The sequence below is a fragment of the Oncorhynchus tshawytscha genome, linkage group LG20, assembly GCF_018296145.1.
Source record: "Oncorhynchus tshawytscha isolate Ot180627B linkage group LG20, Otsh_v2.0, whole genome shotgun sequence".
Classification (NCBI taxonomy): Eukaryota; Metazoa; Chordata; class Actinopteri; order Salmoniformes; family Salmonidae; genus Oncorhynchus; species Oncorhynchus tshawytscha.
Genome location: NC_056448.1, coordinates 50,338,043 through 50,363,571, shown reverse-complemented (window position 1 = coordinate 50,363,571; position 25,529 = coordinate 50,338,043). Strand labels below are relative to the sequence as shown.

Here is a 25,529-nt window from a genome sequence, read left to right as displayed (position 1 = left end):
AAAGGATATCTAGTCAGTTGAAAAAGGAAAGGATATCCAGTCAGTTGTAAAGGAAAGGGGAAAGGGTATTCTAGTCATTGTAAAGGAAAGGAAAGGATATATAAAGGAAAGGGGAAAGGGTCAGTTGTAAGGGGAAAGGGGAAAGGGGGATATCTAGTCAGTTGTGGACATTCATCATGAAAGGAAAGGGGGATATCTAGTCAGAAGTAAAGGAAAGGAAAGGATTACTAGTCAGCTGTAAAGGAAAGGGATATCTGTAATGAAAGGAGTTGGAAAGAGAAAGGGGGATATCTAGTCAGCTGAAAGGACATCTAGTCAGTTGTAAAGGGAAAGGATATCTAGTCAGTTGTAAAGGGAAAGGAAAGGATATATAGTCATTGTAAGGAAAGGAAAGGATATCTAGTTAGCTGTAAATGAAAGGAAAGGGGATATCCAGTCAGACGTAAAGGAAAGGGGAAAGGATACCTAGTCAGTTGAAGGAAAGGAAAGGGGATATCTAGTCAGTTGTAAAGAGAAAGGTGGATATAGTCAGTTGGAAAGAGAAAGGGGGATATATAGTCAGTTGTAAAGAGAAAGGGGATATCAGTCAGTTGGAAAGGGGATATCTAGTCAGTTGGAAAGGAAAGGGGGATACCTAGTCACTTGTAAAGCGGATCACTAGTCAGTTGGAAAGGGGGATACCTAGTCAGTTGGAAAGGGAAAAGGATACCTAGTCAGTTATAAAGGAAAGGAAAGGGATACCTAGTCAGTTGTAAAGGAAAAGGAAAGGATTCCTAGTCAGTTGTAAAGGAAAGGAAAGGATATCTAGTCAGTTGTAAAGGAAAGGATACCTATCAGTCAGGTAAAGGAAAGGGAAAGGGATACCTAGTCAGTTGTAAAGAGAAAGGGGATATCTAGTCAGTTGTAAAGAGAAAGGATATCTAGTCAGTTGAAAAACAGAAAGGGGATATCTAGTCAGTTGGAAAGGATATCTAGTCATTGTAAAGGAAAAAGGGAAAGGGATATCTAGTCAGTTGTAAAAAGGAAAGGGTAAAGGGGATATCTAGTCAGTTGTAAAGAGAAATGGAAAGGGATATCTAGTCAGTTGAAAAAGAGAAATGGAAAGGATATCTAGTCAGTTGTAAAGGAAAGGAAAGGATACCTAGTCAGTTGTAAAGGAAAGGGGAAAGGGGGATATCTAGTCAGTTGTAAAGAGAAAGGTGGATACCTAGTCAGTTGGAAAGAGAAAGGATATCTAGTCAGTTGTAAAGGAAAGGAAAGGGGATATCTAGTCAGTTGTAAAGAGAAATGGGAAAGGATATCTAGTCAGTTGGAAAGGAAAGGGGAAAGGATACCTAGTCAGTTGTAAAGGAAAGGGGAAAGGGATATCTAGTCAGTTGTAAAGAGAAAGGTGGATATCTAGTCAGCTGGAAAGAGAAAGGGGATATATAGTCAGTTGAAAGAGAAAGGGGACATCTAGTCAGTTGGAAAGGGGATATCTAGTCAGTTGGAAAGGAAAGGGGGATACCTAGTCACTTGTAAAGAAAAAGGGAAATGGATCACTAGTCAGTTGGAAAGGGAAAGGGGGATACCTAGTCAGTTGTAAAGGAAAGGGATACCTAGTCAGTTGTAAAGGAAAGGAAAGGGGGATTTCTAGTCAGTTGTAAAGGAAAGGGGAAAGGGGGATATCTAGTCAGTTGTAAAGGAAAGGGGGATACCTAGTCAGTTGTAAAGGAAAGGAAAGGGATACCTAGTCAGTTGTAAAGGAAAGGGGAAAGGGGGATTTCTAGTCAGTTGTAAAGGAAAGGAAAGGGGGATATCTAGTCAGTTGTAAAGAGAAAGGGGGATATCTAGTCAGCTGGAAAGGAAGTCAGCTGGAAAGGAAAGGGGGATCTAGTCAGTTGTAAAGAGGGAAAGTCAGTTGGAAAGGGGGATATCTAGTCAGTTGTAAAGAGAAAGGGGATATCTAGTCAGTTGGAAAGGGGATATCTAGTCAGTTGTAAAGGAAAGGGGATATCTAGTCAGTTGGAAAGGGGATATCTAGTCATTGTAAAGGAAAGGGAAAGGGGATATCTAGTCAGTTGTAAAGGAAAGGAAAGGGGGATATCTAGTCATTGTAAAGGAAAGGAAAGGGGGATATCTAGTCATTGTAAAGGAAAGGGGAAAAGGGATATCTAGTCAGTTGTAAAGGGAAAGGGGATATCTAGTCAGTTGTAAAGGAAAGGGGGATACCTAGTCACTTGGAAAGGGGATAACTAGTCAGTTGGAAAGGGAAGTCAGTTGGAAAGGAAAGGAAAGGGGGATATCTAGTCAGTTGTAAAGGGAAAGGGAAAGGATATCTAGTTAGTTGTAAAGGAAAGGGGGATATCTAGTCAGTTGTAAAGGAAAGGAAAGGGGAATATCTAGTCAGTTGTAAAGGAAAGGGATATCTAGTCAGTTGTGAAGGAAAGGGGAAAGGGATACCGAGTCAGTTGTAAAGGAAAGGGGGATATCTAGTCAGTTGTAAAGAGAAATCTGGATATCTAGTCAGTTGGAAAGAGAAAGGGGGATATCTAGTCAGTTGTAAAGAGAAAGGGGATAACTAGTCAGTTGTAAAGAGAAAGGGGGATAACTAGTCAGTTGGAAAGGGGATATCTAGTCAGTTGGAAAGGGAAAGGGGATATCTAGTCAGTTGGAAAGGAAAGGGGATATCTAGTCAGTTGTAAAGGAAAGGATATCTAGTCAGTTGTAAAGGAAAGGAAAGGGGATATCGAAAGGGGGATATCTAGTCAGTTGAAAGAGAAAGGGGGATATCTAGTCAGTTGTAAAGGAAAGGGGGATATCTAGTCAGTTGGAAAGGGGGATATCTAGTCAGTTGTAAAGGAAAGGATATCTAGTCAGTTGGAAAGGGGATATCTAGTCAGTTGTAAAGGAAAGGAAAGGGGGATATCTAGTCAGTTGTAAAGGAAAGGAAAAGGGGGATATCTAGTCAGTTGTAAAGGGAAAGGGGAAAGGGGATATCTAGTCAGTTGTAAAGGAAAGGGGAAAGGGGATATCTAGTCAGTTGTAAAGGAAAGGGGGATATCTAGTCAGTTGTAAAGGGAAAGGGGGATACCTAGTCACTTGTAAAGCGGATAACTAGTCAGTTGGAAAGGGGGATACCTAGTCAGTTGGAAAGGAAAGGGGAAAGGGGGATATCTAGTCAGTTGTAAAGAGAAAGGGGATATCTAGTCAGTTGGAAAGGGGGATATCTAGTCAGTTGTAAAGGAAAGGGGATATCTAGTCAGTTGAAAGGGGATATCTAGTCAAAAGGAAAGGAAAGGGGATATCTAGTCAGTTGTAAAGGGAAAGGGGAAAGGGATATCTAGTCAGTTGTAAAGGGAAAGGAAAGGATATCTAGTCAGTTGTAAAGGAAAGGAAAGGGGGATATCTAGTCAGTTGGAAAGGAAAGGATATCTAGTCAGTTGTAAAGGAAAGGAAAGGATATCTAGTCAGTTGTAAAGGGAAAGGGGGATATCTAGTCAGTTGTAAAGGGAAAGGGGGATATCTAGTCAGTTGTAAGTCAGGGAAAGGGGATATCTAGTCAGTTGGAAAGGAAAGGAAAGGGGGATATCTAGTCAGTTGTAAAGGAAAGGTGAAAGGATATCTAGTCAGTTGTAAAGGAAAGGGGGATATCTAGTCAGTTGTAAAGGAAAGGGGAAAGGGATATCTAGTCAGTTGTAAAGGGGGATATCTAGTCAGTTGTAAAGGAAAGGGGATACCTAGTCACTTGTAAAGCCGGGATAACTAGTCAGTTGGAAAGGGGGATACCTAGTCAGTTGGAAAGGAAAGGGAAAGGGGATATCTAGTCAGTTGTAAAGAGAAAGGGGGATATCTAGTCAGTTGGGAAAGGGGGATATCTAGTCAGTTGTAAAGGAAAGGGGATAAGTCAGTTGGAAAGGGGATATCTAGTCAGTTGTAAAGGAAAGGGAAAGGGGATATCTAGTCAGTTGTAAAGGGAAAGGGGAAAGGGGATATCTAGTCAGTTGTAAAGGAAAGGAAAGGGGGATATCTAGTCAGTTGTAAAAGGAAAGGAAATATCTAGTCAGTTGTAAAGGAAAGGAAAGGGGATATCTAGTCAGTTGTAAAGGGAAAGGGGGATATCTAGTCAGTTGTAAAGGAAAGGGGATACCTAGTCACTTGTAAAGGGATAACTAGTCAGTTGGAAAGGGGGATACCTAGTCAGTTGGAAAGGAAAGGAAAGGGGATATCTAGTCAGTTGTAAAGGGAAAGGGAAAGGGGGATATCTAGTTAGTTGTAAAGGAAAGGGGGATATCTAGTCAGTTGTAAAGGAAAGGGAAAGGGAATATCTAGTCAGTTGTAAAGGGAAAGGGATATCTAGTCAGTTGTAAAGGAAAGGGGAAAAGGATATCTAGTCAGTTGTAAAGGGAAAGGGGGATATCTAGTCAGTTGTAAAGAGAAATGTGGATATCTAGTCAGTTGGAAAGAGAAAGGGGATATCTAGTCAGTTGTAAAGAGAAAGGGGGATAACTAGTCAGTTGGAAAGGGGGATATCTAGTCAGTTGTAAAGGAAAGGGGGATATCTAGTCAGTTGGAAAGGGGGATATCTAGTCAGTTGGAAAGGGAAAGGAAAAGGGGGATATCTAGTCAGTTGGAAAGGGATATCTAGTCAGTTGTAAAGGAAAGGGAAAGGGGAATATCTAGTCAGTTGTAAAGGAAAGGGGGATATCTAGTCAGTTGTAAAGGAAAGGAAAGGGATATCTAGTCAGTTATAAAGGAAAGGGGAAAGGATATCTAGTCAGTTGTAAAGGAAAGGGAAAGGGGATATCTAGTCAGTTGTAAAGGAAAGGGGATATCTAGTCAGTTGTAAAGGAAAAAAGGATATCTAGTCAGTTGTAAAGGAAAGGAATATTTCTAGTCAGTTGTAAAGGAAAGGAAAGGGGATATATAGTCAGTTGTAAGGGAAAGGGGAAAGGGGATATCTAGTCAGTTGTAAAGGAAAGGAAAGGGGATATCTAGTCAGAAGTTGAAAGGAAAGGGGGATATCTAGTCAGTTGGAAAGGAAAGGATATCTAGTCAGTTGAAAGAGAAAGGGGATATCTAGTCAGTTGGAAAGGGGATATCTAGTCAGTTGTAAAGGAAAGGGATATCTAGTCAGTTGTAAAGGAAAGGAAAGGGATATATAGTCAGTTGTAAAGGAAAGGGGGAAAGTTGTAAAGGAAAGGAAAGGGGGATATCTAGTCAGTTGTAAAGAGAAAGGAAAGGATATCTAGTCAGATGTAAAGGAAAGGGAAAGGGGATACCTAGTCAGTTGTAAAGGGAAAGGGGAAAGGGGATATCTAGTCAGTTGTAAAGAGAAAGGTGGATATGTAGTCAGTTGGAAAGAGAAAGGGGGATATATAGTCAGTTGTAAAGAGAAAGGGGGATATCTAGTCAGTTGGAAAGGGGGATATCTAGTCAGTTGGAAAGGGAAAGGGGGATACCTAGTCACTTGTAAAGCGGGATCACTAGTCAGTTGGAAAGGGGGATACCTAGTCAGTTGGAAAGGGAAAGGGGATACCTAGTCAGTTATAAAGGAAAGGGGAAAGGATACCTAGTCAGTTGTAAAGGAAAGGAAAGGGGATTTCTAGTCAGTTGTAAAGGAAAGGGAAAGGGGATATCTAGTCAGTTGTAAAGGAAAGGGGATACCTAGTCAGTTGTAAAGGAAAGGAAAGGGGATACCTAGTCAGTTGTAAAGAGAAAGGGGGATATCTAGTCAGTTGTAAACAGAAAGGGGATATCTAGTCAGTTGGAAAGGGGATATCTAGTCAGTTGGAAAGGAAAGGGGATATCTAGTCAGTTGAAAGGAAAGGGGATATCTAGTCAGTTGTAAAAGGAAAGGGTAAAAGGATATCTAGTCAGTTGTAAAGAGAAATGGGGGGATATCTAGTCAGTTGTAAAGGAAAGGAAAGGGGAATATCTAGTCAGTTGTAAAGGGAAAGGGGAAAGGGATATCTAGTCAGTTGTAAAGGGAAAGGGGAAAGGATATCTAGTCAGTTGTAAAGGAGAAAGGGGATATCTAGTCAGTTGTAAAGAGAAATGTGGATATCTAGTCAGTTGTAAAGAGAAAGGGGATATCTAGTCAGTTGTAAAGAGAAAGGGGGATATCTAGTCAGTTGTAAAGAGAAAGGGGGATAAAGTCAGTTGGAAAGGGGATATCTAGTCAGTTGTAAAGGGAAAGGGGATATCTAGTCAGTTGGAAAGGGGATATCTAGTCAGTTGGAAAGGGAAAGGGGATATCTAGTCAGTTGTAAAGGAAAGGGGATATCTAGTCAGTTGTAAAGGAAAAGGAAAGGGGATATCTAGTCAGTTGTAAAGGAAAGGGAAAGGGGGATATCTAGTCAGTTGGAAAAGAAAGGAAAGGATATCTAGTCAGTTGTAAAGAGAAAAGGGGATATCTAGTCAGTTGGAAAGGGGGATATCTAGTCAGTTGTAAAGGGAAAGGGGATATCTAGTCAGTTGGAAAGGGGATATCTAGTCAGTTGTAAAGGAAAGGAAAGGGGATATCTAGTCAGTTGTAAAGGGAAGGGGAAAAGGGGGATATCTAGTCAGTTGTAAAGGAAGGGGAAAGGGGATATCTAGTCAGTTGTAAAGGGAAATGGGGGAAAGGGGATATCTAGTCAGTTGTAAAGGAAAGGGGGATATCTAGTCAGTTGTAAAGGAAAGGGGGATACCTAGTCAGTTGTAAAGGGGGATAACTAGTCAGTTGGAAAGGGGGATACCTAGTCAGTTGGAAAGGAAAGGAAAGGGGATATCTAGTCAGTTGTAAAGAGAAAGGGGATATCTAGTCAGTTGAAAAGGGGATATCTAGTCAGTTGTAAAGGAAAGGGGGATATCTAGTCAGTTGGAAAGGGGATATCTAGTCAGTTGTAAAGGAAAGGAAAGGGGGATATCTAGTCAGTTGTAAAGGAAAGGAAAGGGGGTATCTAGTCAGTTGTAAAGGAAAGGAAAGGGGATATCTAGTCAGTTGTAAAGGGAAAGGGGGATATCTAGTCAGTTGTAAAGGGAAAGGGGGATACCTAGTCACTTGTAAAGCGGGATAACTAGTCAGTTGGAAAGGGGGATACCTAGTCAGTTGGAAAGGGAAAGGGGAAAGGGGGATATCTAGTCAGTTGTAAAGGGAAAGGTGAAAGGGGATATCTAGTTAGTTGTAAAGGGAAAGGGGGATATCTAGTCAGTTGTAAAGGGAAAGGGGAAAGGGGATATCTAGTCAGTTGTAAAGGAAAGGATATCTAGTCAGTTGTAAAGGAAAGGAAAGGGGATACCGAGTCAGTTGTAAAGGAAAGGAAAGGATATCTAGTCAGTTGTAAAGAGAAATGTGGATATCTAGTCAGTTGGAAAGGAAAGGGGAAAGGGGGATATCTAGTCAGTTGTAAAGGAAAGGGAAAGGGGGATATCTAGTCAGTTGTAAAGGGAAAGGGAAAGGGGATATCTAGTCAGTTGTAAAGGGAAAGGGGGATATCTAGTCAGTTGTAAAGGAAAGGGGGATATCTAGTCAGTTGTAAAGGGGATAACTAGTCAGTTGGAAAGGGGGATATCTAGTCAGTTGGAAAGGGAAAGGGGAAAGGGGATATCTAGTCAGTTGTAAAGGAAAGGGGGATATCTAGTCAGTTGGAAAGGGGGATATCTAGTCAGTTGTAAAGGGAAAGGGGATATCTAGTCAGTTGTAAAAGAAAGGGGGATATCTAGTCAGTTGTAAAGGGAAAGGAAAGGGGGATATCTAGTCAGTTGTAAAGGAAAGGAAAGGGGGATATCTAGTCAGTTGTAAAGGGAAAGGAAAGGGGATATCTAGTCAGTTGTAAAGGGGAAAGGGGGATATCTAGTCAGTTGTAAAGGGAAAGGGGGATACCTAGTCACTTGTAAAGCGGGATAACTAGTCAGTTGGAAAGGGGATACCTAGTCAGTTGGAAAGGAAAGGGGAAAGGGGGATATCTAGTCAGTTGTAAAGAGAAAGGGGATATCTAGTCAGTTGGAAAGGGGGATATCTAGTCAGTTGTAAAGGGAAAGGGGATATCTAGTCAGTTGGAAAGGGGATATCTAGTCAGTTGTAAAGGAAAGGGAAAGGGGATATCTAGTCAGTTGTAAAGGAAAGGAAGGGGGATATCTAGTCAGTTGTAAAAGGGAAAGGGAAAGGGGGATATCTAGTCAGTTGTAAAGGGAAAGGGAAAGGGGGATATCTAGTCAGTTGTAAAGGGAAAGGGAAAGGGGATATCTAGTCAGTTGTAAAGGAAAGGGAAAGGGGGATATCTAGTCAGTTGTAAAGGAAAGGGGATATCTAGTCAGTTGTAAAGGGAAAGGGGATACCTAGTCACTTCAGTAAAGCGGGATAACTAGTCAGTTGGAAAGGGGATACCTAGTCAGTTGAAAGGAAAGGGGAAAGGGGAAATCTAGTCAGTTGTAAAGGAAAGGTGAAAGGGGATATCTAGTCAGTTGTAAAGGGAAAGGGGAAAGGGGATATCTAGTCAGTTGTAAAGGAAAGGGGAAAGGGGAATATCTAGTCAGTTGTAAAAGGAAAGGGGGATATCTAGTCAGTTGTAAAGGAAAGGAAAGGATACCTAGTCAGTTGTAAAGGGAAAGGGGGATATCTAGTCAGTTGTAAAGAGAAATGTGGATGTCTAGTCAGTTGGAAAGGGAAAGGGGAAAGGGGATATCTAGTCAGTTGTAAAGGAAAGGGGAAAAGGGGGATATCTAGTCAGTTGTAAAAGGAAAAAGGAAAGGGGATATCTAGTCAGTTGTAAAGGAAAGGGGAAAGGGGGATATCTAGTCAGTTGTAAAGGAAAAAAGGGGATATCTAGTCAGTTGTAAAGGAAAGGGGGATACCTAGTCACTTGTAAAGCGGGATAACTAGTCAGTTGGAAAGGGGATACCTAGTCAGTTGGAAAGGAAAGGAAAGGGGGATATCTAGTCAGTTGTAAAGAGAAAGGGGGATATCTAGTCAGTTGGAAAGGGGGATATCTAGTCAGTTGTAAAGGAAAGGGGATATCTAGTCAGTTGGAAAGGGGGATATCTAGTCAGTTGTAAAGGAAAGGGGAAAGGGGGATATCTAGTCAGTTGTAAAGGAAAAGGGAAAAGGGGATATCTAGTCAGTTGTAAAGGGAAAGGGAAAGGGGGATATCTAGTCAGTTGTAAAGGAAAGGGGAAAGGGGGTATCTAGTCAGTTGTAAAGGAAAGGGAAAGGGATATCTAGTCAGTTGTAAAGGGAAAGGGGATATCTAGTCAGTTGTAAAGGGAAAGGGGATACCTAGTCACTTGTAAAGCGGGATAACTAGTCAGTTGGAAAGGGGATACCTAGTCAGTTGGAAAGGAAAGGGGAAAGGGGATATCTAGTCAGTTGTAAAGGGAAAGGTGAAAGGGATATCTAGTCAGTTGTAAAGGAAAAAGGATAAGTCAGTTGGGGAAAGGGGAATATCTAGTCAGTTGTAAAGGGGAAAGGGGATATCTAGTCAGTTGTAAAGGGAAAGGGGAAAGGGGATACCGAGTCAGTTGTAAAGGGAAAGGGGGATATCTAGTCAGTTGTAAAGAGAAATGTGGATATCTAGTCAGTTGGAAAGAGAAAGGGGGATATCTAGTCAGTTGTAAAGAGAAAGGGGGATAACTAGTCAGTTGTAAAGAGAAAGGGGGATATCTAGTCAGTTGTAAAGGGAAAGGGGGATATCTAGTCAGTTGGAAAGGGGGATATCTAGTCAATTGGGAAGGGGAAAGGGGAAAGGGGAAAAGGGGGATATCTAGTCAGTTGGAAAGGGGATATCTAGTCAGTTGTAAAGGGAAAGGGGAAAGGGGAATATCTAGTCAGTTGTAAAGGAAAGGGGATATCTAGTCAGTTGTAAAGGGAAAGGGGAAAGGGGTATATCTAGTCAGTTATAAAGGGAAAGGGAAAGGGATATCTAGTCAGTTGTAAAGGGAAAGGGGAAAGGGGGATATCTAGTCAGTTGTAAAGGGAAAAGGGGATATCTAGTCAGTTGTAAAGGGAAAGGGGATATCTAGTCAGTTGTAAAGGGAAAGGAAAGGGTATTTCTAGTCAGTTGTAAAGGGAAAGGGGAAAGGGGATATATAGTCAGTTGTAAGGGAAAGGGGAAAGGGGATATCTAGTCAGTTGTAAAGGAAAGGGGAAAGGGGATATCTAGTCAGAAGTAAAGGAAAGGAAAGGGGGATATCTAGTCAGTTGTAAAGGGAAAGGGGATATCTAGTCAGTTGGAAAGAGAAAGGGGATATCTAGTCAGTTGGAAAAGGGGATATCTAGTCAGTTGTAAAGGAAAGGGATATCTAGTCAGTTGTAAAGGAAAGGAAAGGGGATATATAGTCAGTTGTAAGGGGGATATCTAGTTAGTTGTAAAGGAAAAGGGAAAGGGGATATCTAGTCAGTTGTAAAGAGAAAGGGGAAAGGGATATCTAGTCAGATGTAAAGGGAAAGGGGAAAGGGGATACCTAGTCAGTTGTAAAGGAAAGGGGAAAGGGGATATCTAGTCAGTTGTAAAGAGAAAGGTGGATATGTAGTCAGTTGTAAAGAGAAAGGGGGATATCTAGTCAGTTGGAAAGGGGATATCTAGTCAGTTGGAAAGGGAAAGGGGATACCTAGTCACTTGTAAAGCGGGATCACTAGTCAGTTGGAAAGGGGATACCTAGTCAGTTGGAAAGGGAAAGGGGATACCTAGTCAGTTATAAAGGAAAGGGGAAAGGGGATACCTAGTCAGTTGTAAAGGGAAAGGGGAAAGGGGATTTCTAGTCAGTTGTAAAGGAAAGGGGAAAGGGGGATATCTAGTCAGTTGTAAAGGGAAAGGGGATACCTAGTCAGTTGTAAAGGAAAGGGAAAGGGGATACCTAGTCAGTTGTAAAGAGAAAGGGGGATATCTAGTCAGTTGTAAACAGAAAGGGGGATATCTAGTCAGTTGGAAAGGGGGATATCTAGTCAGTTGGAAAAGGAAAGGGGGATATCTAGTCAGTTGAAAGGGAAAGGGGATATCTAGTCAGTTGTAAAGGAAAGGGGAAAGGGGATATCTAGTCAGTTGTAAAGAGAAAGGGGATATCTAGTCAGTTGTAAAGGAAAGGGAAAGGGATATCTAGTCAGTTGTAAAGGGAAAGGGATATCTAGTCAGTTGTAAAGGGAAAGGAAAGGGGATACCGAGTCAGTTGTAAAGGGAAAGGGGATATCTAGTCAGTTGTAAAGAGAAATGTGGATATCTAGTCAGTTGGAAAGAGAAAGGGGGATATCTAGTCAGTTGTAAAGAGAAAGGGGATAACTAGTCAGTTGTAAAGAGAAAGGGGATAACTAGTCAGTTGGAAAGGGGATATCTAGTCAGTTGTAAAGGAAAGGGGATATCTAGTCAGTTGGAAAGGGGGATATCTAGTCAGTTGGAAAGGGAAAGGGGATATCTAGTCAGTTGTAAAGGGGAAAGGGGATATCTAGTCAGTTGTAAAGGAAAGGGAAAGGGGATACCTAGTCAGTTGTAAAGGAAAGGAAAGGATATCTAGTCAGTTGGAAAGAGAAAGGGGATATCTAGTCAGTTGTAAAGAGAAAGGGGATATCTAGTCAGTTGGAAAGGGGATATCTAGTCAGTTGTAAAGGAAAGGGGATAAGTCAGTTGGAAAGGGGATATCTAGTCAGTTGTAAAGGGAAATGGGAAAGGGGGATATCTAGTCAGTTGTAAAGGAAAGGGGAAAAGGGGGATATCTAGTCAGTTGTAAAGGGAAAGGAAAGGGGGTATCTAGTCAGTTGTAAAGGGAAAGGGGAAAGGGGATATCTAGTCAGTTGTAAAGGGAAAGGGGGATATCTAGTCAGTTGTAAAGGGAAAGGGGATACCTAGTCACTTGTAAAGCGGGATAACTAGTCAGTTGGAAAGGGGATACCTAGTCAGTTGGAAAGGAAAGGGAAAGGGGATATCTAGTCAGTTGTAAAGAGAAAGGGGATATCTAGTCAGTTGGAAAGGGGGATATCTAGTCAGTTGTAAAGGAAAAGGGGATATCTAGTCAGTTGGAAAGGGGATATCTAGTCAGTTGTAAAGGGAAAGGGGAAAGGGGGATATCTAGTCAGTTGTAAAGGGAAAGGGAAAGGGGGTATCTAGTCAGTTGTAAAGGGAAAGGAAAGGGGGATATCTAGTCAGTTGTAAAGGGAAAGGGGGATATCTAGTCAGTTGTAAAGGGAAAGGGGGATACCTAGTCACTTGTAAAGCGGGATAACTAGTCAGTTGGAAAGGGGGATACCTAGTCAGTTGGAAAGGGAAAGGGGAAAGGGGGAAATCTAGTCAGTTGTAAAGGGAAAGGTGAAAGGGGATATCTAGTTAGTTGTAAAGGGAAAGGGGGATATCTAGTCAGTTGTAAAGGAAAGGGGAAAGGGGAATATCTAGTCAGTTGTAAAGGGGAAAGGGGATATCTAGTCAGTTGTAAAGGAAAGGGGAAAGGGGATACCTAGTCAGTTTGTAAAGGGAAAGGGGATATCTAGTCAGTTGTAAAGAGAAATGTGGATGTCTAGTCAGTTGGAAAGGAAAGGAAAGGGGATATCTAGTCAGTTGTAAAGGGAAAGGGAAAAGGGGTATCTAGTCAGTTGTAAAGGGAAGGGAAAGGGGATATCTAGTCAGTTGTAAAGGAAAGGGGGATATCTAGTCAGTTGTAAAGGGAAAGGGGATACCTAGTCACTTGTAAAGGGGATAACTAGTCAGTTGGAAAGGGGGATACCTAGTCAGTTGGAAAGGGAAAGGGGAAAGGGGGATATCTAGTCAGTTGTAAAGAGAAAGGGGGATATCTAGTCAGTTGGAAAGGGGGATATCTAGTCAGTTGTAAAGGAAAGGGGATATCTAGTCAGTTGGGGGATATCTAGTCAGTTGTAAAGGAAAGGGAAAGGGGGATATCTAGTCAGTTGTAAAGGGAAAGGGGAAAGGGGATATCTAGTCAGTTGTAAAGGAAAGGAAAAGGGGATATCTAGTCAGTTGTAAAGGAAAGGGGAAAGGGGATATCTAGTCAGTTGTAAAGGGAAAGGGGAAAGGGGGTATCTAGTCAGTTGTAAAGGGAAAGGGGAAAGGGATATCTAGTCAGTTGTAAAGGGAAAGGGGATATCTAGTCAGTTGTAAAGGAAAGGGGGATACCTAGTCACTTGTAAAGCGGGATAACTAGTCAGTTGGAAAGGGGATACCTAGTCAGTTGGAAAGGAAAGGAAAGGGGATATCTAGTCAGTTGTAAAGAGAAAGGGGGATATCTAGTCAGTTGAAAAAGGATATCTAGTCAGTTGTAAAGGAAAGGGGATACCTAGTCAGTTGGAAAGGGGGATATCTAGTCAGTTGTAAAGGGAAAGGGGAAAGGGGGATATCTAGTCAGTTGTAAAGGAAAGGAAAGGGGATATCTAGTCAGTTGTAAAGGGAAAGGGGAAAGGGGATATCTAGTCAGTTGTAAAGGAAAGGAAAGGGGATATCTAGTCAGTTGTAAAGGAAAGGGAAAGGGGATATCTAGTCAGTTGTAAAGGAAAGGGAAAGGGGGATATCTAGTCAGTTGTAAAGGAAAGGAAAGGGGGATATCTAGTCAGTTGTAAAGGGAAAGGGGGGGATATCTAGTCAGTTGTAAAGGAAAGGGGGATATCTAGTCAGTTGTAAAGGGAAAGGGGATATCTAGTCAGTTGTAAAGCGGGATAACTAAAGTTGGAAAGGGGATACCTAGTCAGTTGGAAAGGGAAGGAAAGGGGATATCTAGTCAGTTGTAAAGGGAAAGGGAAAGGGGATATCTAGTCAGTTGTAAAGGGAAAGGGGATATCTAGTCAGTTGTAAAGGGAAAGGGGAAAGGGGATATCGAGTCAGTTGTAAAGGGAAAGGGGATATCTAGTCAGTTGTAAAGAGAAATGTGGATATCTAGTCAGTTGGAAAAGAAAGGGGGGATATCTAGTCAGTTGTAAAGAGAAAGGGGATAACTAGTCAGTTGGAAAGGGGGATATCTAGTCAGTTGTAAAGGGAAAGGGGATATCTAGTCAGTTGGAAAGGGGGATATCTAGTCAGTTGGAAAGGAAAGGGGAAAGGGGATATCTAGTCAGTTGGAAAGGGGATATCTAGTCAGTTGTAAAGGAAAGGGAAAGGGGAATATCTAGTCAGTTGTAAAGGAAAGGGGGATATCTAGTCAGTTGTAAAGGGAAAGGGAAAGGGGTATATCTAGTCAGTTATAAAGGAAAGGGGAAAGGGGATATCTAGTCAGTTGTAAAGGGAAAGGGGAAAGGGGGATATCTAGTCAGTTGTAAAGGAAAGGGGGATATCTAGTCAGTTGTAAAGGAAAGGGGATATCTAGTCAGTTGTAAAGGAAAGAAAGGATTTCTAGTCAGTTGTAAAGGGAAAGGGGAAAGGGGATATATAGTCAGTTGTAAGGGAAAGGGGAAAGGGGATATCTAGTCAGTTGTAAAGGAAAGGAAAGGGGGATATCTAGTCAGAAGTAAAGGAAAGGGGAAAGGGGATATCTAGTCAGTTGTAAAGGGAAAGGGGATATCTAGTCAGTTGGAAAGGAAAGGGGATATCTAGTCAGTTGGAAAGGGGATATCTAGTCAGTTGTAAAGGGAAAGGGGATATCTAGTCAGTTGTAAAGGAAAGGAAAGGGGATATATAGTCAGTTGTAAGGGAAAGGGAAAGGGGGATATCTAGTCAGTTGTAAAGGAAAGGGGAAAGGGGATATCTAGTCAGTTGTAAAGAGAAAGGGGAAAGGGGATATCTAGTCAGATGTAAAGGGAAAGGGGAAAGGGGATACCTAGTCAGTTGTAAAGGGAAAGGGGAAAGGGGATATCTAGTCAGTTGTAAAGAGAAAGGTGGATATGTAGTCAGTTGGAAAGAGAAAGGGGGATATATAGTCAGTTGTAAAGAGAAAGGGGGATATCTAGTCAGTTGGAAAGGGGGATATCTAGTCAGTTGGAAAGGGAAAGGGGGATACCTAGTCACTTGTAAAGCGGGATCACTAGTCAGTTGGAAAGGGGATACCTAGTCAGTTGGAAAGGAAAGGGGGATACCTAGTCAGTTATAAAGGAAAGGGGAAAGGGGATACCTAGTCAGTTGTAAAGGGAAAGGGAAAGGGGATTTCTAGTCAGTTGTAAAGGAAAAGGAAAGGGGGATATCTAGTCAGTTGTAAAGGAAAAGGGGATACCTAGTCAGTTGTAAAGGAAAGGGGAAAGGGGATACCTAGTCAGTTGTAAAGAGAAAGAAAGGGGATATCTAGTCAGTTGTAAACAGAAAGGGGATATCTAGTCAGTTGGAAAGGGGATATCTAGTCAGTTGGAAAGGAAAGGGGGATATCTAGTCAGTTGTAAAGGGAAAGGGAAAGGGGATATCTAGTCAGTTGTAAAAGGAAAGGGGAAAGGGGATATCTAGTCAGTTGTAAAGAGAAATGGGAAAGGGGATATCTAGTCAGTTGTAAAGAGAAATGGGAAAGGGGATATCTAGTCAGTTGTAAAGGGAAAGGGGAAAGGGGATACCTAGTCAGTTGTAAAGGGAAAGGGGAAAGGGGATATCTAGTCAGTTGTAAAGAGAAAGGTGGATATGTAGTCAGTTGGAAAGAGAAAGGGGAAAGGGGATATCTAGTCAGTTGTAAAGGGAAAGGGGAAAGGGGATACCTAGTCAGTTGTAAAGGGAAAGGGGAAAGGGGATATCTAGTCAGTTGTAAAGAGAAAGGGGATATATAGTCAGTTGAAAGAGAAAGGAAAGGGATACCTAGTCAGTTGTAAAGGAAAGGGGAAAGGGGATTTCTAGTCAGTTGTAAAGGGAAAGGGGAAAGGGGATACCTAGTCAGTTGTAAAGGGAAAGGGAAAGGGGGATTTCTAGTCAGTTGTAAAGGAAAGGGAAAGGGGGATATCTAGTCAGTTGGAAAGAGAAAGGGGGATATCTAGTCAGTTGGAAAGGGGGATATCTAGTCAGTTGGAAAGGGCAAGGGGATATCTAGTCAGTTGGAAAGGGGGATACCTAGTCACTTGTAAAGCGGGATAACTAGTCAGTTGGAAAGGGGGATACCTAGTCAGTTGTAAAAGGAAAGGGTAAAGGGGATATCTAGTCAGTTGTAAAGGGAAAGGGGAAAGGGGATATCTAGTCAGTTGGAAAGGGAAAGGGGATATCTAGTCAGTTGTAAAGGGAAAGGGGAAAGGGGAATATCTAGTCAGTTGTAAAGGAAAGGGGGATATCTAGTCAGTTATAAAGGGAAAGGTGAAAGGGGATATCTAGTCAGTTGTAAAGGGAAAGGGGAAAGGGGATATCTAGTCAGTTGTAAAGGGAAAGGGGGATATCTAGTCAGTTGGAAAGGGAGATATCTAGTCAGTTGTAAAGGGAAAGGGGATATATAGTCAGTTGTAAAGTGAAAGGGGAAAGGGGATTTCTAGTCAGTTGTAAAGGGAAAGGGGAAAGGGGATATCTAGTCAGAAGTAAAGGAAAGGGGAAAGGGGGATATCTAGTCAGTTGAAAAGAGAAAAGGGGAAAGTCAGTTGGAAAGGGGATATCTAGTCAGTTGAAAAGGAAAGGGGGATATCTAGTCAGTTGTAAAGGAAAGGGGATATCTAGTCAGTTGTAAAGGGAAAGGAAAGGGATATCTAGTCAGTTGTAAAGAGAAATGGGAAAGGGGATATCTAGTCAGTTGTAAAAGAAATGGGAAAGGATACCTAGTCAGTTGTAAAAAAGGAAAGGGGATATCTAGTCAGTTGGAAAGAAAGAAAGGGGGATATATAGTCAGTTGTAAAGGAAAAGGGGATATCTAGTCAGTTGGAAAGGGGATATCTAGTCAGTTGGAAAGAAAGGGGATATATAGTCAGTTGTAAAGGAAAGGGATATCTAGTCAGTTGTAAAGGAAAGGGATATATAGTCTTTGGAAAGGGGATCAGTAAGTTGTAAAGGGAAAGGGGATATCTAGTCAGTTGTAAAGGGAAAGGGGATATCTAGTCAGTCGTAAAGGAAAGGGGAAAGGGGAAGTTGGGATACCTAGTCAGTTGTAAAGGAATAACTAGAAAGGGGATACCTAGTCAGTTGAAAGGGAAAGGGGAAAGGGGATATCTAGTCATTTGTAATGGGAAAGGGGGATATCTAGTCAGTTGGAAAGGGGATATCTAGTCAGTTGGAAAGAGAAAGGGGATATATAGTCAGTTGTAAAGGGAAAGGGGATATCTAGTCAGTTGTAAAGGGAAAGGGATATATAGTCATTTGGAAAGGGGATACGTAGTAAGTTGTAAAGGAAAGGGGATATCTAGTCAGTTGTAAAGGGAAAGGGGGATATCTAGTCAGTCGTAAAGGGAAAGGGGAAAGGGGATATCTAGTCAGTTGTAAAGGGAAAGGGGGATACCTAGTCACTTGTAAAGCGGAATAACTAGTCAGTTGGAAAGGGGGATACCTAGTCAGTTGGAAAGGGAAAGGAAAGGGGGATATCTAGTCATTTGTAATGGGAAAGGGGGATATCTAGTCAGTTGGAAAGGGGGATATCTAGTCAGTTGGAAAGAGAAAGGGGGATATATAGTCAGTTGTAAAGGGAAAGGGGATATCTAGTCAGTTGTAAAGGGAAAGGGATATATAGTCATTTGGAAAGGGGGATACGTAGTAAGTTGTAAAGGGAAAGGGGGATATCTAGTCAGTTGTAAAGGGAAAGGGGGATATCTAGTCAGTCGTAAAGGGAAAGGGGAAAGGGGATATCTAGTCAGTTGTAAAGGGAAAGGGGGATACCTAGTCACTTGTAAAGCGGAATAACTAGTCAGTTGGAAAGGGGGATACCTAGTCAGTTGGAAAGGGAAAGGGGAAAGGGGGATATCTAGTCATTTGTAATGGGAAAGGGGGATATCTTGTCAGTTGTAAAGGGGAAAGGGGGATATCTAGTCAGTTGTAATGGGAAAGGGGATATCTAGTCAGTTGTAAAGGGAAAGGGGAAAGGGGATATCTAGTCAGTTGTAAAGGGAAAGGGGGATACCTAGTCACTTGTAAAGCAGAATAACTAGTCAGTTGGAAAGGGGGATACCTAGTCAGTTGGAAAGGGAATGGGGAAAGGGGATATCTAGTCAGTTGGAAAGGGGGATACCTAGTCACTTGTAAAGCGGAATAACTAGTCAGTTGGAAAGGGGGATACCTAGTCAGTTGGAAAGGGAAAGGGGAAAGGGGATGTCTAGTCAGTTGTAATGGGAAAGGGGGATATCTAGTCAGTTGTAAAGGGGAAAGGGGGATATCTAGTCAGTTGTAATGGGAAAGGGGATATCTAGTCAGTTGTAAAGGAAATGGGGATATCTAGTCAGTTGGAAAGGGGATATCTAGTCAGTTGTAAAGGGAAATGGGGATATCTAGTCAGTTGGAAAGGGAAATGGGGATACCTAGTCAGTTTTAAAGGGAAAGGGGGATATCTAGTCAGTTGAAAAGGGAAAGGGGGATACCTAGTCAGTTGTAAAGGGAAATGGGGATATCTTGTCAGTTGTAAAGGGAAAGGGGGAGACCTAGTCAGTTGTAAAGGGAAATGGGGATATCTTGTCAGTTGTACAACTGAAGGCATTCAACTGAAATGTGTCTTCAGCATTTAACCCAACCCCTCTAAATCAGAGAGGTATGTGGGGTTATGCCCCGTGTTCTAAGGGATCCGTACCGTGTTCAGGACTGTGCCCCCAATGGCACTCTATTGCCTGAGATGTACACTATGTTTTACCAGGGCACATAGCGTCAAAAGTAGTACTCTGGTTAAAACCTAACCCCTTGTAGTTGATGTTTGTGCCTCTGTGGAAATCTAATGAGCTTTTATCAAAAATCCCCATGAGAATCCATCTAAATTAGAGATACGTTTTTTTTGCATGGGCTGCGTCTCAATCCCCCAGATCTTCCAATGGTGACCTTCCTCATCTGTGATGGAAGGTGTCAGAGCTAGAGCGGTGTTTATCAGACCATGAGACATCCCAAACAATCGGTCTTCTCACGAAACGTCTGTAGCGTCCGAATGCTTTGGCCTACAAAACTAATGTGACCACTGTGTGGAAAGATGAGACTCTCATGTATACACGTTTGAAGGTACCCGGTACCACTTCTAAAACATGGAAGAACTTTAGTGCCCACATGTTTCTTCTTAGACTCTTAAAAGTAGTCCTCTAAATAGGGAATAGGGTGTCATTTGAAACTCAACTGTTTCTTTGTTCCATACAGTATTCTAGATGTCTCAGAATAGCCTGTACAGGATCTCTGAAGTCTAAACCAGGGAGTCTCAGATTTGTCAACTGATCACTTTGGTAGGCGAGAATCTTATTGTCCTTTGTCAATCACACTGGTGTGAACTCTACATAGTGTCAAGCTTGCTGATTTTATGCCAGTGAACTAAAGATGCCTTCAATGCTTCAGATTGTTTTCATTCAGACAGTATTAGGGAGAAGGATATTCTGCAATGATACCACATTGATTTAATCAGCAACTATGTTCTACTTCCAGAGCCTCAGATAAAAAGACACCCCACCAACATGACGCTACTGATTGAGTCCAAGGCCGTGTTGCCCTGTGTGACGCTAGGAAACCCCAAACCAGACATCTCCTGGATCAAAGATGATGCTCTTATGACGGTACCTCTTATTTTCAATCAGCACTGACGGTTTGTTGTGAGGACGGTATACTATATGAGCACAGTACTCAAACATCAACTGAAGAATACTCTGCAGGAATTTCACATATTGACAATTGTGACAGACCACGTTGAGGTTCTAGACTACACCACCCATTGAATTGATACAGGAATCAAGTGGTCCACACAAACAGAAGCCATCAACTGAATAAAGATAACAGCATTGTTCTTAGACACTCAACTCACTTTCAGAATCAATACTCCCAACAGGTGAGTGATCGGATCACGATTCTGGATTATGGCACTCTGAAGATCCATAACATCAAGAAGGAAGACGCGGGGCAGTACCGTTGTGTGGCCAAGAACAGCTTCGGGATCGCCTTCTCCAAACCAGTCACCATAGAAGTACAGGGTAAGTCTTAGAGCCTTCTCCAAACCAGTCACCATAGAAGTACAGGGTAAGTCTTAGAGCCTTCTCCAAACCAGTCACCATAGAAGTACAGGGTAAGTCCTAGAGTCTTCTCCAAACCAGTCACCATAGAAGTACAGGGTAAGTCCTAGAGTCTTCTCCAAACCAGTCACCATAGAAGTACAGGGTAAGTCCTAGAGCCTTCTCCAAACCAGTCACCATAGAAGTACAGGGTAAGTCCTAGAGCATTCTCCAAACCAGTCACCAAAGAAGTACAGGGTAAGCCCTAGAGCCTTCTCCAAACCAGTCACCATAGAAGTACAGGGTAAGTCCTAGAGTCTTCTCCAAACCAGTCACCATAGAAGTACAGGGTAAGTCCTAGAGCCTTCTCCAAACCAGTCACCATAGAAGTACAGGGTAAGCCCTAGAGCCTTCTCCAAACCAGTCACCATAGAAGTACAGGGTAAGTCCTAGAGTCTTCTCCAAACCAGTCACCATAGAAGTACAGGGTAAGTCCTAGAGTCTTCTCCAAACCAGTCACCATAGAAGTACAGGGTAAGTCCTAGAGTCTTCTCCAAACCAGTCACCATAGAAGTACAGGGTAAGTCCTAGACTCTTCTCCAAACCAGTCACCATAGAAGTACAGGGTAATTCCTTGAGCCTTCTCCAAACCAGTTACCATAGAAGTACAGGGAAAGTCCTAGAGCCTTCTCCAAACCAGTCACCACAGAAGTACAGGGTAAGTCCTAGAGTCTTCTCCAAACCAGTCATCATAGAAGTACAGGGTAAGTCCTAGAGTCTTCTCCAAACCAGTCACCATAGAAGTACAGGGTAAGCCCTAGAGTCTTCTCCAAACCAGTCACCATAGAAGTACAGGGTAAGTCCCAGAGCCTTCTCCAAACCAGTCACCAAAGAAGTACAGGGTAAGTCCTAGAGTCTTCTCCAAACCAGTCACCATAGAAGTACAGGGTAAGTCCCAGAGCCTTCTCCAAACCAGTCACCACAGAAGTACAGGGTCCTAGTCCTAGAGCCTTCTCCAAACCAGTCACCATAGAAGTACAGGGTCCTAGTCCTAGAGTCTTCTCCAAACCAGTCACCATAGAAGTACAGGGTCCTAGTCCTAGAGTCTTCTCCAAACCAGTCACCATAGAAGTACAGGGTCCTAGTCCTAGAGTCTTCTCCAAACCAGTCACCATAGAAGTACAGGGTAAGTCCTAGAGTCTTCTCCAAACCAGTCACCATAGAAGTACAGGGTAAGTCCTAGAGCCTTCTCCAAACCAGTCACCATAGAAGTACAGGGTAAGTCCTAGAGTCTTCTCCAAACCAGTCACCATAGAAGTACAGGGTCCTAGTCCTAGTAAGGCTGGTGGACCCACAACAGAGGACTCTGAAATACTTAATAGCAGGCTAATGTTAATAGCAGGTTAATTCAACATATAACTCATGATGTTTCTTACTGTTATGTTTTGATGTTTCCTCCAGCCCCAGCCCGGATCCTCAGGGTCCCTAAGGATAAGAGAGTGACCTTCGGTAGCGAGGTCTCTCTGGAGTGTAACGCCACTGGAAACCCTATCCCCGCCATCACATGGTTGGAGAACGGGAATACCGTGAGTACTGCTCTCCGTAGTTGGAGAACGTGAATACCATGAGTACTGCTCTCCGTGGTTGGAGAATGTGAATACCATGAGTACTGCTCTCCGTGGTTGGAGAACGTGAATACCATGAGTACTGCTCTCCGTGGTTGGAGAACGTGAATACCATGAGTACTGCTCTAATGTTGGAGAATGGGAATAGCGTGATTACTGCTCTCCGGATATACTGCTCTTTCCACTTCTCATATGCTTCCTCTTCTTCCTCTTCCCAGGGGGTTGTGGATCCATAGACTTTTTTAGGATCTAAAGGAAAAACTTATCCTAGATCAGCACTCCTACTCTGAGACGCTTTAGGAATACGGGCCCAGATCTGATCAGGCACAGCCTTGGCCACCTCAAAGCTGGGGTACTCGGTAGAGTTCAGTGTAAATGTCAAACAGTACATTACTCCCATAAATGATCAGTCCTCTCTGTTACTCCAAAGCATTGTTAATTTTAAAGTGTTCTCTTTGTCATCATAAAGGCCCCGTCCACACCGAGGGATACTGCGGGATTTTGGCAATGAGGTCCTTTATCTACGTCCCCAGAGTCAGATTAACTTGTGCATACCAATTTTATGTCTCTTTGGAGCACCGGAGATACTGTCGATTTGTCAGATATCCCCAGTCAGCATTAAAGTATTGACAGAACAATGTTAATTGGGAATGATAAGAGCAATGGCTAGGTCTTTGGCTTGGTCTTTGGCTAGGTCTTTGGCTAGGTCTTTGGCTAGGGCTTTGGCTTGGTCTTTGGCTAGGGCTTTGGCTTGGTCTTTGGCTAGGTCTTTGGCTCGGTCCTTGGCTCGGTCTGGAAAGTATTTAGTTAGAGTAATGTAGCTGTAAATGACTCTAGGAGGACATGGTGTAGTGATTTAGATGACTCTGTGGGACACCGGGCTTTTTGGCTGCTATAAACAGTCTTTAATTTCCTGTAGCCAGATGAACCTCGAGGTCTAAAAGCAGCTGTGTGTGCGAAGCGTCAAATATAGACATTTGAACTCAGCACTTTAACTGATTGATATCACAGAGAGGGTACTGCATTTTTATCCATACCCTAGGAAGCAGAAACATTGTTTTATCCATACCCTAGGAAGCAGAAACATTGTTTTATCCATACCCTAGGAAGCAGAAACATTGTTTTATCCATACCATAGGAAGCAGAAACAGTGTTTTATCCATACCCTAGGAAGCAGAACCATTGTTTTATCCATACCCTAGGAAGCAGAACCATTGTTTTATCCATACCCTAGGAAGCAGAACCATTGTTTTATCCATACCCTAGGAAGCAGAACCATTGTTTTATCCATACCATAGAAACATCACACACACACTCTCACAACACAGGAGGTTTGTGGCACCTGACTGCCTTGTTCACTAACTACTTCTCAAATAGAATTCAATTCTCAGGCTGACTATTTTCTCTGTATACATCAATGATGTCGCTCTTGCTGCTGGTCTCTGATCCACCTCTATGCAGATGACACCATTCGGTATACTTCGTGCCCTTCTTGGGACACTGTAAACAAACCTCCAAACAAGCTTCAATGCCATACAACACTCCTTCCGTGGCCTCCCACTGCTTTTATATGCTATTAAAACTAAATTCATGCTCTTCAATTGATTGCTGCCCGCAACCGCCCGCCCGCCTAGCATCACTACTCTGGACGGTTCTGACTTAGAATATCTACAAATACCTAGGTGTCTGGTTAGACTGCAAACTCTCCTTCCAGACTCACATTAAGCATCTCCAATCCAAAATTAAATCTAGAATTGGCTTCCTATTTCGCAACAAAGCATCCTTCACTCATGCCACCAAACATACCCTTGTAAAACTGACTATCCAACCGATCCTTGACTTCGGCGATGTCATTTACAAAATGGCCTCCAACATTCTACTCAGCAAATTGGATGTAGTCTATCACAGTGCCATCAGTTTTGTCATCAATTCCCCATATACTACCCACCACTGTGACCTGTATGCTCTCGTTGGCTTGCCCTCGCTTCATACTCGCTGCCAAACCCACTGGCTCAAGGTCATCTATAAGTCTTTGCCAGGTAAAGCCCCAACTTGTCTCAGCTCACTGGACACCATAGCAACACCCACCCGTAGAACGCGCTCCAGCAGGTATATTTCACTGGTCACCCCCAAAGCCAACACCTCTTTGGTCGTCTTTTCTTCCAGTTCTCAGATGCCAATGACTGGAACAAATTGCAAAAATCACTGAAGCTGGAGTCTTATATCTCCCTCACTAACTTTGAGCACCAGCTGTCAGAGCAGCTTACCGATCATTGCACCTGTACACAGCCCATCTGTAAATAGCCCATCCAACTCCCTCATCCCCATATTGTTATTTATGTATTGCTCTTCTGTACCCCAGTATCTCTACTTGCACATCATCATCTGCACATCTATCACTCCAGTGTTAATGCTAAAATGTAATTATTTCGCCTCTGTGGCCTATTTATTGCCTTACCTCCCTAATCTTACTACACTTGCACACACTGTATATAGACTTTTTCTCCTGTATTATTGACTGTATGTTAGTTTATTCCAACTCTGTTGTTCGTGTCGCACTGCTTTGCTTTATCTTGGCCAGGTCGCAATTGTAAATGTTCTCAACTGGCCGACCTGGTTAAATAAAGGTGAAATAAAATAATAAAATAAAACATAATATAGGGGAGGACAGGCTCATGGGAATAGGTGGGAAGGTATCATCAACATTTGATGCCATTCCATGTGCTCCGTTCCAGACATTATGAGCCGTCCTCCTCTCAGCTGCCTCCACTGACACACACACACACACACACACACACAGACACACACACACACACACACACAGACACAGACACAGACACAGACACAGACACAGACACAGACACAGACACAGACACAGACACAGACACAGACACAGACACACACACAGACACAGACACAGACACAGACACAGACACAGACACAGACACACAGACACACAGACACACAGACACACAGACACACAGACACACACACAGACACAGACACAGACACAGACACAGACACACACACACACACACACACACACACACACACACACACACACACACACACACACACACACACACACACACACACACACACACACACACACACACACACACACACACACACACACTCCTCTAAAGTGTATCTTTCTTGTGTTATTCCATCAGGTTCCGGGTGGCTCTGTGGAGGAGACATTAGCAGGAGAGGTGATTCTGTCTGTGCTACACATCACGGTGACTAAACCTGCTCGCTACACATGTCTAGCCTCCAACAGACACAGCGCTGGGGCGAAGTCTGCCAAATCTTCAGCCGGAGTCACTGTCCAAGGTAGGCCCCCATCACATTCCTTGAATGTCACCCTATTGCCTGTCAGCCTCTCTATCTACTACTTTAGACCAAAGTGCTAAGGGGTAGCATTAGCAACAGCACATATCTACCTATCCTGTGTTTTAGAACAATGTGCTGTTTACCCAGTGTGTTGGTTTGAACTCTGTTTGCTGTTTTGCTAGCTGCTCTCAGTCTGTGGTGTGTGTGTGTGTGTGTGTGTGTGTATGTGTGTGTGGTCTCTCTGAGTATATTCAGCTGTGTCTCCTAGTCAGCTCATGTTTTTCTCCTCTCACTCCCCATTGTATCACTGTTTTACCTCATAGACCCCAAACCGAACTCTAACCTCAATCAGCAACTTACAGGCTTGTAAAAGACCAGACAATGTTACCAAGCCATAGAAAACCCAGTTTAATCTGAACAAAAGTTGCAGAAAATGCATTTGCTATGATTTGAAATAAAATACTTTGTCATGGCTCTTCAGACCAGACCCCCAGGCCCTCTGCATGGGGTCAACAATGTGAGGCTGTAACCACACACACACCTGGCAATGGGTTGCCCATCCCCTTTTCACACCCACACACACACACACACACACACACACACACACACACACACACACACACACACACACACACACACACACACAC

General features: G+C 42.9%; 1 protein-coding gene across 1 annotated transcript in view; it reads left to right on the top strand.

Moving 5' to 3' along the window:
• Positions 1-24,977, top strand: part of LOC121840162 (muscle, skeletal receptor tyrosine-protein kinase-like) — a 41,766-nt gene extending 16,789 nt beyond the window's left edge. Inside the window, 4 exon segments of the mRNA XM_042302032.1 lie at positions 19,368-19,495; positions 19,765-19,906; positions 21,386-21,510; positions 24,723-24,977. Of these exon segments, the coding sequence (XP_042157966.1) occupies positions 19,368-19,495; positions 19,765-19,906; positions 21,386-21,510; positions 24,723-24,962 (635 nt within the window). The 3' untranslated portion in view covers positions 24,963-24,977.
• The last annotated feature ends 552 nt before the right edge of the window (positions 24,978-25,529 follow it).